At 37.7% G+C, this 20,137-nt stretch overlaps 1 protein-coding gene across 2 annotated transcripts in view; it reads right to left on the reverse strand.

Annotated features, from left to right (window-relative positions):
* Positions 1–371: 371 nt before the first annotated feature.
* ndrg3b (ndrg family member 3b) overlaps positions 372–20,137 on the reverse strand; it is a 74,434-nt gene continuing 54,668 nt past the window's right edge. For both annotated transcript variants that reach the window (XM_067370427.1, XM_067370428.1), the window contains exons 4-16: positions 18,821–18,926; positions 18,005–18,125; positions 17,033–17,095; positions 16,803–16,863; positions 13,753–13,839; positions 12,774–12,830; positions 12,549–12,652; positions 12,389–12,454; positions 12,236–12,287; positions 11,701–11,748; positions 8,147–8,182; positions 8,015–8,066; positions 372–681 (exon numbers count right to left, since the gene is read on the reverse strand). In XM_067370427.1, the coding sequence (XP_067226528.1) occupies positions 506–681; positions 8,015–8,066; positions 8,147–8,182; positions 11,701–11,748; positions 12,236–12,287; positions 12,389–12,454; positions 12,549–12,652; positions 12,774–12,830; positions 13,753–13,839; positions 16,803–16,863; positions 17,033–17,095; positions 18,005–18,125; positions 18,821–18,926 (1,029 nt within the window). In that variant the 3' untranslated portion in view covers positions 372–505. The remainder of the gene's footprint in view (positions 682–8,014; positions 8,067–8,146; positions 8,183–11,700; positions 11,749–12,235; positions 12,288–12,388; positions 12,455–12,548; positions 12,653–12,773; positions 12,831–13,752; positions 13,840–16,802; positions 16,864–17,032; positions 17,096–18,004; positions 18,126–18,820; positions 18,927–20,137) is intronic.

Below are 20,137 nucleotides of genomic sequence, written 5' to 3' on the forward strand. Positions count from 1 at the left end.
CATCTCTATAGTAAATACAAGGGGCAGGAAGACCTTAGAGAGCGAGAGAGGGAACGAAAACTCTCCCGCTACAGACGAGAATACCCTCTGAACGTTCAATATACAACAGCCACCATCAAAATATACACACAAGAAGCATATCGAGAATGAAAATTAATCTCTGAAGGATGACACAATATAAAAGAATGGTGTAATAAAGTAGTAAGCCAATCAAGATCAAGGTAAAAACATCAGCAAAAAAAGTTAGTGTGCGTCCATGCAGTGAAGAAATATTCCAATATGTTAAAATACATTGATTACTTGACATCAAACAATGCATCCCTTCATTAGACCCACTTTCTTTCTTTGTCTACTTGCTCTCTGGCCACAAGGGAACAAGTAGACAAAGAACGAAAGACAAAGACAGAGTGGGGAAAAAACCCGAATCGGACAGAAAGCGGTCTGAGGTGCAGAAGGGCAACACGCGAATGATCGCAGGTGAAACGGTGGCTCGGTTCTGGGTGCTTTAGCAGGACACCTCCATGGTTTGTGGTCTGGTCTGGTTGTCGAGGACTGGGCCGCCGGTGGCGCCCTCCATCTGTGAACTGGTATGTGCGCGGCTGCGCGAGCCGTCCGCTGAGCCCATGCTGGAGGCGGAGTGAGTGCGAGATCGTGCCAATCGGGTCATACTGGCAGTGGGCACTGAGAGAGGGAAGAGAGAAATCGAACAGAGCTGAAAACATGTACAGACTAAAGCTGCTGCATGAACGTTGGAGGATCCCGAGTGAGGGGCATGTGCTTCACAGGAAAGTCAGTTTTGCACTCGGATCCAAACATATGGAGATCCAGGAAGGGGAGAATAATGAGTCTCCTCAGAGTGAGTGAACCCCTGCACATCTGCACACTGCTCAACTAACGCTGGACTGATTGAGATACTGGGACAATCGGAAATGATGGTTAATGAGGATAGTTGGATGAATCCCAATTTATATACTTCTGAAGGGACATACACCTTTGACAGATATTTGAAGCAGGAGAGTGAAATGGGAGTAGAAACGGATTAAATTCTGATTCATTTGGTTATGTTTCGTTTATTATTGTGCATTTTGGTTAAATACTAGGGGGTGTGACGAGACCGTTCGCTCATGAGACGAGACATGAGACAATGAGATTTTTTACACAGCATTTTTAAGAAATCCTCAATGACAAAATACACGTCTAGAAAAATAGTGGTGCATTTGAAATGTTTTACATTTACATTTACATTTATGTATTTGGCAGACGCTTTTATCCAAAGCGACTTACATTGCATTATACTATACATTTGTATCCGAGTATGTGCAATCCCTGGGATCGAACCCATGACCTTGGCATTGCTAGTGCCACGCTCTAACCACTGAGCTACAGGAAAGCTAAGTTTTAACTAATCATCTTGTAATTAATGTCACTTCAGTTCTACTTCATGAGTATGAATTATCATATGCAGTAAAAGACAAAAATACTAAAGCGCTGTAAAAGGTTTTGCCACAAACTCAATGAACTGGCTTCTCTCCTGTATGATTCGAGACTCTTCATACCTTACTGTACATGATTTATGAGCTTCTACAACTACTAACATCCTAACTGATATCATTTCCACAAATTGATCACAGAATTAAAAACTAACAAATTACAGTTTTCTTTTACTCTTAAAGGGTTAGTTCACCCAAAAATGAAAATTCTGTCATCAATTACTCACCCTCATGTCGTTTCACACCCGTAAGACCTTCATTTTTGGAACACAAATTAAGATATTTTTGATAAAATCCGATGCCTCAGTGAGGCCTCCATTGACAGCAAGATCATTAACACTTTCAGTGTCCAGAAAGCTACTAAAGACATATTTAAAACAGTTCATGTGACTACAGTGGTTCAACCTTAATGTTATGAAGCGACAAGAATACTTTTTGTGCCCCCAAAAAAACGAAATAACGAATTTATTCAACAATATCTAGTGATGGGCGATTTCAAAACACTGCTTCAAAGTCACGTGATTTCAGTAAACGAGGCTTCATTACGTCATAAGAGTTTCGAAATTTCAGTGGTTCACCACTGGAGGGCGTGCCTTTGGCAGTTTGATTCACGCTCCGAACCATAGATTCGAAACGAAAGATTCGTAAAGCTTCAAAGCTTCATGAAGCAGTGTTTTGAAATCGCCCATCACTAGATATTGTTGAATAAAGTGGTTATTTTGGGTTTTTTTTGCCACACGAAAAGTATTCTCGTCGCTTTATAATATTAAGGTTGAACCACTGTAGTCACATGAACTTTTACATATGCCTTTAGTAGCTTTCTGGGCATTTGAGAGTGTTAATGATCTTGCTGTCAATGGAGGCCTAACTGAGCCTTCGGATTTCATCAAAAATATCTTAATTTGTGTTCCAAAAATGAACGAAGGTGTGGAACAGTGAGTAACTAATGACAGAATTTTCATTTTTGGGTGAACTAACCCTTTAAGTGCAAACAATAAGTGCAACCATAATCAAAGTACTCTCTCAAAACTCAAAGTGCAAACAGAGACCAATTTTTTCTTCAAGCATGATAAAGAGCTTAGAGATGGTTACAGCTACACATCCCAGCCTAAGATAGCTTTGATATTGGGAGATATTTGCATGCATCAGAGAGCCACTTTTGAAATTGCGTTTGAATGCACGCTCGCATTTTACTTTGGCTGCCGTGCGAGCACACATTCTATAAGATCAGACATTTGTCAGAAGCTTGCTCTGTGGAGCAACGAATCCTCCGGCATTGTCTTTTCAGTCACTGCTCTCGTCACGTGATCAGTGAACTCTGATTCCTGCTGCACCGTGTAAGATTCTGCTGCTTGTGTTAGATGAGCTGGATGGAATTAAAGCAACCATTATCCAACGGAATTAAATGGTTTTTATTTTTATAAAAAGCACAATGACAGTGTAATGTAATGTAAATGTAGCGGTGGCATATTCTGTCCTAATTTCACCCTTGCACTCCGTCATGGCAATATCGTGAGACAGCTTTTCACATACATTTTAATCTCTCGAGATCTCATGACATGAGATCTCGTCACACCCCTATTAAATACAGCATGAAACAAATTCTTTCAGTGGCAGTGTTTCAAACCAAATCAAAACTTATTTTTAACTATTTATTAAAAAAACTCATAAGAGTAGTTTTATTTTGGGATTGGGCTAAAATAAATGAGTTGTTTATGAATCAGACTACAGTAATCACACTGCATGTTTGTTTATTTATGTATACCTTATGGACAAATCAAAATCTCAAAAGCTCATCAGTAAGACTTTGACTTACTACTTTTTAATACACTACGATTCTGAAGAAAGTAACTCTGTTCTCGTATATTATACAGGATGAATAGTTTGCAAATTGGGATTCAGACACCCTAAGAACAAGGCCTCTTCTGAACACATGGTCTAAATAGAGTGCTGCAAGGATGACACATCTTTATAGGCCAACCAGGAACTTCCAATCACAGTGGTTCCCTCAACTAGGATTTTTCCATTAGATTTTGAATCATTGCAGAAAATAGGATCTGTGACCCATTCATGAGGATTATCTTCACAGAAGAACAACTATTATCGATTTTGAAGCCTAAATACAATCCCCATAAGTTGAGTTGGAATAGTTTGTAAGAATGAGAGTATATTTTTTTCCATATAGTGGACTTCAACAGGGTTCAACGGTCAAATTGCAGTTTCAATGCAGCTTCAAAGGGCTCTACATGACCCCAGATGAGGAATAATGGTCTTATCTAGTGAAACGATCTGTCATTTTCTAAAAAAATAAATAAAAAGTTATATACTTTAACTACAAATGCTCATCTTGCACTAGCTCTACGATGCGTGTCCACGACTTCATGCATTACGTAATCCTGTTGGAAAGGTTTTGTGTGATGTACGCCCGATTATCAGGAAATTTTAATTCTGAAGTGAACTTGTCCTTTAAGAGAATCACAAGTGGGCTATTACTGGTGTATTTTACGTCATAGAATAAAATGTGAAAATATCTATAGCTAGCATCAACTTCAGACCTTATTTCAAGCATTTAACCAAAAACCCATCGACTTTGGGACGATTTCAATTCTAAACTGTTTCCAGGTTTTAGGACTCATTCCTGCAGCACTCTATACATCTCAGAAACTTGAGGCAACACAACCACTGTTTGGACACTGCAGTCATTATTCTCCCACGAAGGAAAGAATCCTCGTGTCAGGATCAAGCTCAAATTCATTTGTACCGTGGCAGCAAAATGAATAGTAAACTTCAAACAATGCAGAATGGCATGCAAAGTAAAGGCATGTTCCTAGAAGAATCATAAAAGAACATCACAAGATGTCTGCTGATTGTGGACAGTGTGCACAAACACATTCTCTCAGACAGCTTATAATCACATACAAACATTGACAACAAACCCACACATGTCCATTTACCATGCTTCAAACATCATGATGCAGACATAAAGACATCTGTATGCACGTGATTGGGACGGACAGACAGTGAGGACAGGAAGCATGGGAGGTTGAGATGGCAGGCTTAGGTGCAGCTTAAAGTGCTGGCTGATCTCCTGGTACCTGATTCGCTGTTCAGGTGGCTGAGTAGCACATGAGGGACTGTTGGCATTGGTAGTAGGGGTCAAGAAAGAAGATAGGGAAAGGGAATGCAAAAGGAGGAGGAAAAAGATGGGACAGAGATTATATGGTAGCACTTTTTGAAAGAGGGAAGATCGAGAAAAGGAAAGATTAAGCAGAAGCTACAGGAGACGCAAGGAAAGTAGGGGACGTTACATCGGGTGATGGGAATAGCCTTGACAGTTAGTTAAGTGGTCAGAAATATTTAAAATGCAAGAAAAGTGGCAGCCAGAGGCCAGGGAAAGATTTGCACACATCTGATTATTTTATAAACTGAGGTGTCAGCAGGTGTCAAGGATATTCATTACAAATTGAACAAAAAACAAAATGTGGTGAGAAGACTTCAATCACTATTACTGTTTCATTCATACAACTATTGATCCTAAATTAAGAAAAATATTGGTCTTGGCTAGTATATTTTTGTTCCAGACTGTGGTAAAGGAAAATCAGAACCTGAAAGTACAGAAAGAGAAAGTGAGAGAAGCTCTGTAGAAGGGAAACTGTCTTCTGATGGGATAGTCCCTCAGAAGACTGAGCAGAGCGTATTCTTGGGGGTTTGTGAGGGTTGAAACTAAATAACACACCCCAGAAACCGTAACAAAGAAAAGAACAAACACACACACAACAGATTTAAGACACAAAGTGGAATTTACCGGTGATACCCTCCCTTTACTGAAACACAAACATTTCAATGACAGAATCAACCAATGAATATTAAGCTTTCTTAATGACTCATTCTGCATTCACTAATATTTCGACAGACAAAAGAATTACACCCCTACAGATGTATGTTAGGTAATTTTCCTGTCTGGATCAAAAGCTTACACATGTATGACGAGTATAATACTGCTATAAGAATATAGAAATAGTGATTAAAATGTTCAAGAGTTAAAAATATGTTTTTAAGGGTCAACATGTATGATAGCGTTTCTGGGCATTTTCACACCTTGCTAGTGTTTGTGTCGAAACCCGTCATGTTTTTGGTTAATTCTGGCATATATAAACATGGCAATCACACTTGGATCTGTACAAAAACAATCCGTACAAGATCACTTGGTCTTGGCCTGCTTGAAAACAACACGTTTAGTGAGTGTCTCAAAGAGATATGAGATATAAGACAATGTGCATGCAGTATTACTTTTTATTTTTTTAATCTAACATTCATTCTGTGAATGATGGTCTTATGTTTTATAGTTATAGTTAAAAAATGTTTTTTTTTTTTTTTTTTTATATATACAATTTATGAAATTATGAACTATTTAATTAGTCAGTAGTATCATAAATTGTACCAAATTCATTGAATTGAACACCAAATTGAACATCAGAATCACTTTATTTCAAGAAAAAATAATGACCAAATTTCAGAATCACTTATAATAATGAAGTCAGTTATGAAGTCAGAGCAAGTCGTACACCTCTAATCTAAAATCAAAGTGTTTTGAATTACATTCCGAATTAAAGGGTCTAAAAGGCACAAATCTTACACAGTGTGTTTGTTTCCTAATGGAGGGCTCTGTTTCACAGTAGAAGCACAAAAATAGACTTACAAAAAGGTCAACCAGTCTCAGGATTAGATTAGTAATTATGGAGGAGGAATGTGACTAATCATGTCAAAATGTGAGCATTTTCAAATGAGTCTGGCCACTTTCGATCACGTTCCTCACACTCTCAGAACACCTTATCACTAATAACTGTTGCTAGTGTTGAATGTGTCAGACAGAAACAGTCTCTGGACGGTCAAATCAAGAGTTTTAACAGGGGTGCACTAGCGCTCAAAAGTTTGAGTTTCAGTATGATTTTTTTTTTTTTTTAAATAATACCTTTATCAAAAGCAAGTGACAAAATTAAATAAAATATAAAAAAGTGACATTTATAATATTAGACTTATTTCAAATAACTTTTGTACTTTCTATTAAAATAATCTGAAAAAAAATGATAATGGCTTCACACAAAAATATTAAGCAGCACAAATGTTTTCAAAATTGATATGTTTTTTGATTATCCAACCATAATAGTAGAATGATTTCTGAAGGATCATGTGACACTGAAGACTGGAGTAATGATGCTGAAAATTCAGCTTTGATCACAGGAATAAATTACATTAAAATATATATTATATTAATAATATATATTAAAATAAAAAAGTTATTTATTATTATTCATTTATTTTAAATTGTAATAAGAAGAAACAATATCATTGTTTCTGCTGTATGTTTGATCAAATAAATGCAGCCTTGATGAACATGAGATTTTTTTATTATTAAAAACTTAAATGTTATAATTTTACCAATCCCAAACATTTGTGAACTTCAGGATGAATGAGCCTGTTCAGTTATATTATTATTGGTAATAATGGCAAACAAAGCCCAAAATATTGATGCTGTTGACAGGCTCTATTTGAAAACCACAGTTTACATTAATACAAGTAGTTGTAAATACCACTTGCATACTGGTGTTGAACTCCTAAAAGTGAATGCATATGAAAATATCTGTAGAAGGCAGCTTATTGAAATTAGAGTGCTTTCATTTTCCAGGTATGCCAGGTGTGATTTGCATTACTGTACATAAAAAAATAATAACCATCTATAGTGTTTAACAAGGCATAGGCTTGTTAGAGAACGTTCAGGATTCTTTATAGACTTGGCAAGAACTGTGGAAACAACCATTACTTTTGCATCACACTTCACCTTTAAATACCATCACACTTGAGGTAATACAGCAATAAAGTTTCCATGCTATGCAAACCATTGTGCAGTCAAGGATCTTTTAGGGCACACAAGATATTAAATCTGAAGATCAGACCTCAAGATTTGTCACACAAGGCTCATGCCACACATCATGCTTCTTAGAGGAAGACTAGTGTACTTACACGCTGAAGGGCGCATCACTGCACAGCCACACGGAAGACAAGTCATGTGTTAGTGTAGCCGAGGGCTGATCTGAGACCTGCTTTACTCAAGAATACCGGCCGGATGCTTTTGTAGTAAAGTCAGATCAGTAGTGGATAAATGTTCCACTGTGGCAAATTATTATGTTCATAACATCTGAGGATTCATGTAGTTTCTCTGAACAAGCAGAATTTGCTCTCACCCTTGAATGTGCCATATTTCCTGCTGCTGTTTTAGATGTTATTATCAGATGTGCGAGTATTTATGACATTATTAAAGCACTGGGGACATGCAGTGTGTAAGTTGTTGACTAAGGTGAGATGATGCTAACATCTCTTTAACAACAAGATGCTTTCAGACACGAAATGCAAACAAGAAACAAATTTCATACAAACAGCGAAGATAAATATAATGTAGACTGAGAAAGATGATACGATCAAATGCTCGACATTACATTGAGAAGAGAAAGAGGACAGATACTTACTGTAGCCCATTCCCTGGACAAAGTACTTGAAAGCCTCAGCAAGTTTACCCGGCTGAAATGAGAAAACATCCACATTTATTACTACATTCAAAATGCTGTGGCAGACATAATGGTGTTGTCTTTTATTCTTACTTGGACAACTTGGGGAAGTCCACCACAATCTGCCATCTGAAGAAAGGAGGACAGGACAACATTCAATTCATTCAGTCATACTAAAAGCACACACACAAAGCAGGGATGCAAACTCATCAGGGGTGAAAAGGGTGACAGAGAGCTTCAATTTTGGTGAAAAACCACAAGGAGAAAACAAATTTATAAAGGATTCTCTGATTACAATTTTGGGAACATAGTTGTGAACTTTGCATTTTTAAATGCATGTAATAAGCGATCTAAACTCTCAGCGGTTTGTGTGGAGCAGCATTTACTGTGAAACAAGCCGCTCTGAGACACTGAGAACACCGGATCTGCTCGTGTGTAGAAGAACACAGTGCCACGCTTCAAAAAAACCTCAAAAACTCATCTAATTTACTTAACGACAGAGATGGGCAAAAATACATAAAATGTATTTTAAATAAAAAAACAAAATACCTCAGTTGACATGTAAATAAAAATACAGTCATTTGTATACATCAAATGACTGATGATGTGGTGTGCATGTGTGTTTTAGACATCTATCGATTTGATACCTTTTACCACCACCAACATTTCTAGTCAGGTTACACTGCAGCCATTTACTTGTGGTAAACACTAATAATAAATCATGTGTAAAACTGTGGGAACTTTTCCTGCTATTTAGCAAAGAGTAGAGATTGGTGATATTACCAAAATCTTAAAATCACGATACAAGTACTTTTTACACAGTAACAATATATAATCACGATATAGTATTTTAGTTGTTGTTTAAGGTTGTTAAAGGGATAGTTCACCCAAAAATGAAAATGTGATGTTTATCTGCTTACCCCCAGCACATCAAAGATGTAGCTTACTTTGTTTCTTCAGCAGAACACAAATGATGATTTTTAACTCCAACCGCTGCCATCAACATCAAATTTAAATTTTTGGGTGAACTATCCCTTTAAGATACCAACATTTTAAATAGCAGTGAAATTCACTATTCTCAATATCAGTTTCAAAACCACAGCAAAATCTAATACTAGGATAACTAATGTGAGTAAAAGTTCAAGCAATTATTTTTACACAAAGTGCATCGCTTTGCTTCAGAAGGCCTTTATTAACCCCGGAGCCGTGTGAAGTATGTTTATGATGGATGGATGGAGACACTTTCTTCAGCTCATACTCGTTTGGTAACGCTCACTGCCATTATACAGCTTGGATGCATCAGGATATTTATTAATATATCTCAGATTGTGTTCATCTGAGGGTAGAGTTGTCAAAAGTACCGACTGAACTTTTAAAAATCTGATGCTTTGAGCGCTGTTGAGCGGATTCATAAACACCTCTGATTGGCCATTGTGTTAACGCACTCATCAGATATGTCTGTGATTGGCTTCAATGATCAACGCATGGCAGCGTTTGAAAGCACATGGAAGTGTTTGAATTTGAAAGCGTTTTGAAAGCAGATGTCTATCAGCAGACTGGTAATCCTCCTGTGTGTATCTGTGTAAGCGCCAGTGATGTGTCGTTCTTGAACGATTTGTTCATTTTGAACGAATCTTTAATGTGACTCGGGAAGAACGAGTCGTCTCGGGGGGTGATTCGTTCAGTCGCGCATGCGCAATATTCTATAGGTTTTGTACTGCTAGTAGTAGTTCACCTGTTGATTCAAATGATTAGTTCAGAGTCTTTTGGGTTTTGAGTCATTACTTAATCATGTGACAGACCCATACACTAAACCAATGCATTCTGATTAATCAATATTTTATTCATAACAGGGCTTTATTTATTTATAAAATAATAACACACCACAGATCCTCAAGAAACAGTAACAAAAACAGTGATAGAAATGTCAGAAATAGCGTATGGAATCATGTCACATGATTAAGGAACGACTCAAAAACCCGAAAGACTCATGAAATGAACTAATCAATTCTCTTACCGGCTCAGACTGCATTGGTTTAGCATATGGGGCTGCCTGTCACGTCATTAATGAATGACTTAAACCTGAAGACTTGTCAGACAAGCTTGTCAGATAGCATTGTAGTTTTGTATTGTTTGTAGTGTGATCAACGTTTGCATAAGTAGTAGATGTGTTGGGGAAGTAACACGTAACATTTTGCTAAAATGAATTAAATAAACGAAATGACTCAAAAGATTCGTTCATTTTGCTGAACGAGACTCAAAAGTCAGAGTCGGTAAAATGATCCGAGCTTCCCATCACTAGTAAGCGCTCGGTAAAGAGCTTCATTGATGACTATTTACAATGTTTTTACAGCGTTGTTCATTGAGGCCAATCACAGACACATCCGATGAGCCGTGAACACAATAGCCTATCAGAGGTGTTTCTGAATCCGCTCAACAGAACTCAAAGAGTCACATTTTTTAAATTTCAGTACTGACTAGGTACTGAAGTCGGTACATTTGACAACTCTAATTGAGGGTGAGTAAAGCTTGGGGTAATTTTCATTTAACATTAATGACACAGACAGCATCAGTATATTAGGCTGTTGTCACTGTAAGAGATGATGCACTGATCCAATATATTGAAACATCTGATTCTCCCAACTGTTTGCCTTCACTCAAGACATAAACCGACTGTGTTTACATGAACTTTTTACATATTTTTGTGTATTTGACAGTTTATCCGCAAACAGAAACTGCCTGTCAGTGTGTGAATAGAAAATAAGTTAAATAGTTCTCTTTTCATCAAGCATGTCCTGCTCTTTATTACTTATTGCCACAATATATATCCTCATATTTATATATTCATAATATATACTCATTGTTAGTCCTAACAAACATTAATGGTTAAACACATTTGATAGATAAATGATAAAACTGACTGGCTAATGCAATTTTTCCTCTTGCCATCGCTTTTCATTCCTTCATGTTAACTGAAGGCAAATCTGAATAATGTTCCATTTTAACATTAATCAAACAGTAATCAACATTAGCCGATTTGCGCATAACTTTTGATATATAACTTTTGATAATGACGTCGTTTCCATTAACTGATGTTATGTGACTAAAATGTAATTTTTTTCCCTCTTGCGATAAGTCATTTAAAAATTCATGGCAACAGATGTTAGTAGATTTAAGTATATCACAGCCACTGCACTAGCCATTATTTGAATCGAAGGAGACATAGGCGTGTTATCCTAGCATTAATTGCAGGCTGAGTAAATGATGATAAAATGTTCATTTTTGGGTGAGCTAGCCCTTTAATGCAGAAAACACAGCGCTAGATAGAGTCACACAGCTGCAGCTCATGTGCATGAAAGTTGGGTTTGGGGGGCCTGAACTAGATGATACAGGAAATCCGCAGCTTAATAAAAAGGTTGAATGCCACAAAGTATTTTATGTATTCAGAAAACTCAAAACCATTAAACTGAACTAGATTTTTTTTCTCAAAGGCTTTAGAATACAAAATGGTATTTTGTATTTCAAATACATGCATCTGAAATACTGCCCATTCCTGCATGATGACACAAATGATATATTAGAACCAAAATGACAAGTTTGCATCCCTGTATCAAAACATTGTTCTAGGAGGGAAAAAGCTGTCATGCCTTGAGTAAAGTAGTCTTGGTTGGATTTAACCTCGAGTTGCATTCAACCTGTGTGGAAAAAAACAGATAAAATCCCACCTTGTCATTTTAGAAACAGAATGGAAGGTATAGACTGATAAAATGTCCAACTCTTGTGTTTCTTATTAGGGAAACTGAGTAGGAGCCACACCTTTATTTAAAACACAAGCTGTTACTATATAAAGTATTTTAGCACAGATGAAATTGCTGTATTGGCCAATTAGGATCCAAGACCAGAAGTACAAATATTATTTCATTTATGCACACGTACGGACAAGATATCTTAACATAAGTGAGTAAGCAATCAGTAAATAAGGAGTGCTTTACAATGAGCAGAGGTGGATAAGATGTTATGATGATTAGCCCCTTTTAGGATGTGATGTCACTGTTATAATCTGAACAAACACACTACAAGGAGACAATAAGATCGAACATACTGATTTGTTTAAAAAGCACACCGTGTTCTCTCTCACTGCCTATAGACGTAATATGGCAGTGTTTTTGATTAGTCACTCACCACAGCCTCGACCGCTGGTGATGTGTCACCAACTATTAGCAGGGAAGGACATCTAAACAGCAAGAGAAGGGAGACATAAAAGTGTAAGGAAGAGGAGGCACCATGATATAATAGCCAAAAAAATAAATAAAAATAGACAACCAATTAACCTACTTCAGTGTTTTGACTGTGTTTTCATTAAGTCCCAGGATAGGCCTCTCAATCTCCAGATCTCGCCGACTTCATTAAGGAGAAAAAAAACTTTTCAAGATCAGCTCATATGACAATGATCAATATGTGAATTGGTCCTAGATCAGGGTTTTAATAATGTCACCTGTTGTAGGATTGGCAAAAAAGAGCCAGGTTGTCCTGATTGATGTCCTGAGCGATGTGCAGACGGTACGTTTGAATGATCTCCTGGTTCTCTGTCAGCTCGTCCTGAGGTACAAAAAACTCAGCTCAGGAACAAGACTCTTAAGAGATGCCCGATTATTTCTGAACACTTTTTTCCCTGAGAGAATTCTCTCACAGATGTTGTAGTGAATATCATAAGACCTACCGTGCTGAAATGGTGTGCCATCACAATGTCTACTAGATTGCTGGTCCATCCAGACAGCTAAAGCAGAAACACACAGCCATAGTAAAAAGCACAATCTTTAGTTAAGATGTTTGAAGGTCATACAAATCTTGTTCCCAGCACCTCCACCCAATGTTCACATCCACTGATCATTATTGTAGCAATTTAACCTGTAAGGTTATTATGCGCTTTACAATGGAAAACCTTAAGAAGATCAAGTACACTAATCTGTTGAGAAATCTGAAGTATGGAGGAATGATTAGAGTTAGCTTCTAGCTAATAATGGAAGTATAATATTTTCTGGGAGTAAATATGCATAATAGTCAATAAATAAAAGACAAAATAATCAAACAGATTACATGAAATTCTGATTAAATCAAAATGCAAATAACCACCTGTATCAACATTATTTTTTGACTAAAGCATCCAAAAGATGATAATACAAGGGCTAATGTATAAGTCTACTGTGGCAGACGGGTAAACTATTATGTATCAATTACAAAATGTCAATATATTGCATGCTTTGTTTCCATATTATTGAACAAAAGTCCATTATATTTGCATACAGTGTCAGAAAAAGTGAAAAAAAAAGGCCTTTGCAGCTTGTCATTGGGACAGTACCAGTATAAATTTGAGAGCCATGTTAATTAATTATTCATTTAATAATTACCTGCACTATATTAAAGGGATAGTTCACCCAAAAATGAAAATTTGATGTTTATCTGCCGCAGGGTTTAATTTGGATTTGTCTGTGCATGTTTTTTTGACTCTTATAGATGGTGTTCCCATTGACATGCATTATACGACTGACAGACCGCAATGGTTGGAGTTAAAAATCATCATTTATGTCCTACTGAAGAAACAAAGTCACCTACATCTTGGATGTCCTGGGGGCAAGCAGATTAACATTAACATTTTAATTTTAGGACAAGTTAATTTGACAATGCATTCACAATTTTACCTTAGAGGCAGCCCAGTCGATCCAGCCCTTAGCACAGGGGTCCACATTGATGAGAACCAATCCCTCCACCAGAGCAGGCTCATTCAGCTAGAGAATAACATCACATGGATCAGTCAATCATTACGGCTAATACTGACTTTAACACTCAGGGCACTTACTGACTGAGAGGATTAGGTGCATGACATGAAGCCAACTGAACAGACTAATGAGATTCTTGAATTCTTGTGGTATTGCTACCTATAGACTTGTTTGGGTCACAATCTAACTTAAACACATTGCTATTGGCCTGGGAGCACAAAAATGATATCACAGGAAACTTGATGATTTAAAAAGATGTCAATAGTCAACATGAAATCAAAATTGATCTCATCTACTTCCCGAATACTCATTCCCAGTCTTATTGTGCATTAGCACCCATTATTCTAAAGAGTAAAAAAGATTTTCCTTAAAAAATTATCATCAAAACATGTTTTCATTTTGGTGAACATTACTAATTGTGCTGGTTACTGGATAATGTTACAGTAAATGTTAATAGCCAAGTAGCTGTTTAAAGTGAAATGTACATTTTAGCTGCTTTTCCACTGCTTGGTATGACTTGCTGCCACCTCCACCTCGTCTACTGATCACGATGCAGCCATGTCTTTTTTCAAGTTGTGTGCAACGGTCGTTTAAAGCAAGTCGTTTAAAAAAGTAATGCGAACAAATGATACTGTGGTGGCTGTTGCTGACTATTTAAATCTAGCAGGTTTGGTGTCTCATGTCCCAATCAGTGATCTGCATTACAGCCTCGATTACAAAATGGAGGCTGTCATAAAAACTTGACGGATTTATTCAAACATACATTAAATACTGAAGTAAAAATATACATATAATGAATATGTAAAATGGTGCATATATTTAGCAAAATGCCTCTTCTAGCTGTCTATCAAGTTTATGGACACTGAATGGCATTTCTGAGGTAAATATAAAATTACATGATACTGTTTACAAGCCGTTTTATTGACGTCTTTCTGCAGTTGAGACACTGACTGAGCGATTACATGAGACATGACAAGGATTTCGGTAAGTTGGTATCTTTCAGCATACCTTCTGATGTTCATTTATGTTAATTTCGTGCTGTGACTAGTAGTAAAGCAGAAAAGATGATCCTTCACGCATGCTAGCTGCCGCTTCGCTTGATATGTCGCACCACAATAAGAGCGGCAAAATTGTATTTATTTTTTTTTTTTTTGAAACTTTAGGGGGCAAAAAGTTTGGACAGACCAGTTTTGTGAAGTTAGGATTGGATGGATATATTATGGTTTTGAGCCATTTGTATCTTTGGCTCCAATCAGTGATCTGCAGTATACACACGTCACATTTTAATATGGGTATGGCTCACTTGGAACCTCATCCAAGGTGGTACTAAAAAGTACTAGGTACTGTACACAGTGGAAGACCCCCCAAAAGTGAGCCGTACCGAGCCGTACCACGCAGTGGAAAAGTGCCATTTGTCATCGTCACCCTCATGTTGTTTCAGACCTGTGTGACTTTCTTTCATATGCTGAACAGAAGAAGATATTTTGAAGAATGTTGGGTACCAAACAATAAAACAACATTTGAGTCCATTGATTTCCATTGTATTGCCCCAACCCCCGTTTTGGAATGACATGAATGAGGGTTAGTAAATGATGACAGAACTGTTAATTTAAGCAATGTTTTAATCTACCGTTGTAGATACCGCAGCATTTAAAAAATTCTGACCATGTTTAAAGGCCAATTCCGACACAGATTACCCCTGTCTGAGTCTGTCTTGTTTTCACCAATTGAATAGGCTGAATTTGCGGTAGAATGTCTAAGAAGTGACATGCTGTAATCTGGTGACTGTCGGTGTTGGTCTGCGTCTGTCGGTGCAGTGTGAATTGGCCTTAAAAGTAATTTAATAAATTTAGGACTGGGATTCAAGTAATTGGGATACATAGAGATGAACTCAGCGATGGATGCGATGATGTTTACACCAACATTGTCTTGTTGAACATTCTGTTTCACACTAAAATACGTCACATTACAGAAGATGGCTTGAGAATGCAACAAAGTAAAGCCATGCATCTTTAACCTCAGCAGTGACCAAACAACATTTATTGACGTGACCTAACCAGTTATCGACATCAACACCTTAACCAAGTTCTCAGTATGTGAGTGTCCAGAGCGCTGACTTACTGCAAGGGCTCACACTTGGTTTTAACAAAGAACTTCAGCTATAGGCAGCTGAACAAATCAAATGTCTTGTGATCGTGATCGTGATGGAAAAAAGATTCAGGTTTCACACCTCTTAGTTTTTTCTCTGCATAAGGCTGTGCATTGGAGCTAGAAAGACATGCAGAGAAACGAAGTGCACTTACATGACCACATGTCTACAGACAAGCATGTGACAACCAAGGTGTAATTCGAATGATTTTAAATAGTTAACAGTACTGCAGTTGTTCTACAGAACTGCGTAGGAGTGTGTTTGTTCCAATTGGCTGTCTGTTTTCACAGGGCTTGATGAGCAAGAAATATGAAAACATGCACTGCAAGCTGTTAGAAGAGTGAGAGTGTGATATGCTGGACTGAAGTACTGGAGTAAGTAGTGAAAGAAGGCCATGGAGAGCCACATTCTTCAGATAATTTGAGGAAAAACCCTTTATCTTTTCATACCTTGATAATAACCAGCAGGAAACATGAGAGTGAGTCTGTGTTCGAATGTGTATGACGTCGTAATGAATAGGTTTATGAGGGTATCTATCTCAAGTGTGTATGTTTGTGCATAGATGGTGAATGAGGGCTTTGTGTAGGGTGAGAGTGTGAAAGTATGTGTGAACTTATTAAAGCCTGAAGACAGATGGTTTTACTGCAGACATGCTTCAATAAACTTCACCTCTTATGATCTCAGTTTCATTCAGCTGCTCAATTAAACATCTAATGGCTCGTTACCACCATAAGCTATTCCAACTAAAAGTTAGTTATTACAACATATTTGGTCACACTAATTGGTCATTATAACAAAATAAAATGGAAGATATTTTACTTACAGCCAGTCTAGTGAGGATATAAGCTCCTGCGCCCACACCGATACCAATCACACTGTTGATTCTGTTAATTAAAACATTTAAAACATTCATTAACTGGCATATATTACTAAAAACGCACATAAGCTATTTGAGACTTTAATAGGAGGAATGCCCATCAGGATTTTGTGAACACATGGGTTTTATTTTTATCTAACTGGACTGGATTATCATCATGTTATGACGTGACTCACTTTAGCTGGGTCAGAACTGATGGCAACATCTCCGCAAGGTCATCCATGGTGGGGTACTGGTACCTGAGGAAAAGAAGATAGAGGCAAGAGTGACAAATTAGTCCAGCTTTAATTATATTCAAGTGAATGTGAAAACATTGTCAGCAGTAAAGGTGTGGTTACACCAAAAGTCTTGTTAACCGAACATTTTCCATCAAGTGATTTTTTTGTTTTAGCAGCAACGGAAAAATCTGAAGGCTGTTTGTCGTTTTGACAGATTACACCGAGGGTGATCTTTTGTAACTTGTAACTTTAAGTCCCACCCATCCAGTTGGTGGCAAATGCGCTCCAGTGTGTCAGCCGAGCGTGGATTCAGCCTCCAGAATAAAATTAAAACTGCCACGAGACGTCGTCTGTTTGAAGCATTTAATAACCAGTTTAAGTCCATGTTATAATAATCAAGTTTTAATACTGACTTAATATTTACATAATTGTAAACAGCCTCGATTACAAGATGGAGGCTGTCATAAAAGCTTGACAGATTTATTCAAACATACATTGAATACTGAAGTAAAAATATATATAATGAATATGTAAAATGGTGCATATATTTAGCAAAATGCTTCTCTTCTAGCTGTCTATCAAGTTTATAGACAATGGCATTTCTGAGGAAATATAACTTTATATGACACTGTTTACAAGCTGTTTTATTGACGTCTTTCTGTGGTTGAGACACTGACTGAGCCATTACACGAGACATGACGCGGATTTCTGTAAGTTGGTATCTTTCAGCATACCTTCTGATGTTCATTAGTGTTAATTTCGTGCTGTGACTAGTAGTAAAGCAGAAAAGATGATCCTTCAAGCATTCTAGCTGCCGCTTCGCTTGATTGTTTGAAACTTTAGGGGGCAAAAAGTTTGCACAGACCAGTTTTGTGAAGTTAGGATATATTATAGTTTTGAGCCATTTGCATCTATGGTAGTTTGTCTTACCCGGTGGGGAAAGGAGGTGCAGATTCTTGCTGGCCTGGAGCATCAACATGGACCACAGCAAAGTGCTGGGTGATCTCCTGCATGTCCTCGAAGTTAAAGAGTGTGTTGAAACATGACTTATCTGCGTCGCAAGAGAACAACAAAACACTTTTCTCACACACTTTTCATATATCAATATCAGACAAAAAAGATCTCTTGGGTTCAACAAGACATTTTCAAAACAACTGTTTTTATTAGACCCAAATAACTCCCATCGACAATGCCCTGTTTTCTGCCTGTCAGTTTGCAATTAGTTGTATATACACTCCCCAAAAAAGTTTGAAAATGTGTAGTGCTGAGGTACAACTGAAATTACACACTGAGTAGGTATTATTTTTGATGAGGAATGAACTTTGTAACCATAAAAAAGCAAGTGTGTAATCTAGATATACAACCATCATGTACTATATACAATGTCAGTTGCGTCACTTTATGATCATTCACAACCCCTCTCTCATGGCCTTGTGGGAAAGTAAAATGTTCATTGTATGTGCACTTCAGAATTTTAATGGTAGTAGTAGGACATCCGGGTACTTTTTGTCTACTTTTTTATAAATACAACGAATTTGAACCTACTATTTTCACTATTGTTTTTTTTTTTTACCTACTATATAAAAGGGAAGTAGGCATATTCAGAAGCAGGGTTGGTGGACCTCCAGGAACGGGGCTGAGAAACACTGATCTACACCATCCATTCTTGTCCTCTCTAAGTAGGTGAGCTCTATTGGCACATTCTGAGACCAAAAGACCAAACTTTGAATATATAGGACAACTTACGGTTGAGTCCGATGTCATGATAGGTGAGAATGACCGGCCGGTTGCCTTTAGGGGTCCCTCTCAAAGTCACATGAAGGACACCAAGAGGAGTCTCAATGTCGTGCTCCTGCAAACAATCAGAAGATGACACGTGAATTATCAATAAAAGCACAAAAGCGTCAACTGTTTCAGCACGGAGCTGTAGGAGGAGGGATTGAAATCGCTTTTCACTTTCAAATTCACAGTAACACACACTCTTTGTATAGGGAGTGGCGGTACTGACCGCATTTGACTAGATATTTGTCCATTACGCTCTGGATCCGTTTCGCACCAAATCCTCCTCCATTGTCTTGTCAGTCATCTTTCCTTACTCTCGTCACGTTATAAGAGAGAACTGACTGCATCGCTGCAGCTCGTGGTGTATGGAGCAAAGCAAAAGCTTACAGTTTATAACTGTAGCGTCAGTTGTCTAACTGAACTGGTTTTTATTTCTATAAAAATGTAAAAGTGGTGAATGGTGCTGCGGTGGCCAAGTAATGTAATCAATGTATGGCCGAACACCGAGGAACACCGGTAACACAGACTACCACAGTAAGCGTATCAGGCGGAGACTCACAATTAACTCCTCAATGTGTTTTTTAACCGGTTTCCAAACAAATGAAGGTCAACGTCAGATTCAGAAAAAAAAAAAAAAAAACTGCCGCCTCGGACAAAATGGACACCTCAGCTACAAGATCAGACAAACAGGATGAGGTTTGAACCACAAGAATGAGGAGAGAGGCTAACAGCACAATTCAAGAACCCCCAAGAACAGAAGAGCAGCAGGTCAGGCTCTAATCTCATTCCACACACAGCATGAGGTTTCATTATTCTGGATATATCTGCCTGCAGCTCACTAAAAGCAGCTCTGAACCGCACCAGAGGAGACTGACATAGTTTTGATGCAAACCTGCAGACTCCACACACACTTACACAGAAACACACACAACCTTAGTGACCTTAACTGAAGGTCACTATGCGCAGGCGTGTTCATTAGTACAAGGCGGCAAGAAGGGAAAGCTAAATCAACTCTCTCATAGTTGATGTTAACAGACACAGGTAATGTCTTTGATAGTGATGTCTTAAGCAGAAGATCTAGAAATCATGCTAGCAGCTGACACCTGAAGCAAACCACAGCGCACCCACTGAAGGCAGCAGATTTAAAAATAGACAAGGCGGTTATGTTTGAGTGTGCACATACACATATTGCTCTCCATGACATCTCATGTTAGGTGATTGTTTGTCTGATCTCTTGATGTACCATTCAAACAGTCTTCAGAAACAGGTGTTTCTACAGTG

Source organism: Chanodichthys erythropterus, chromosome 20, assembly GCF_024489055.1.
Source record: "Chanodichthys erythropterus isolate Z2021 chromosome 20, ASM2448905v1, whole genome shotgun sequence".
NCBI classification, from domain to species: domain Eukaryota; kingdom Metazoa; phylum Chordata; class Actinopteri; order Cypriniformes; family Xenocyprididae; genus Chanodichthys; species Chanodichthys erythropterus.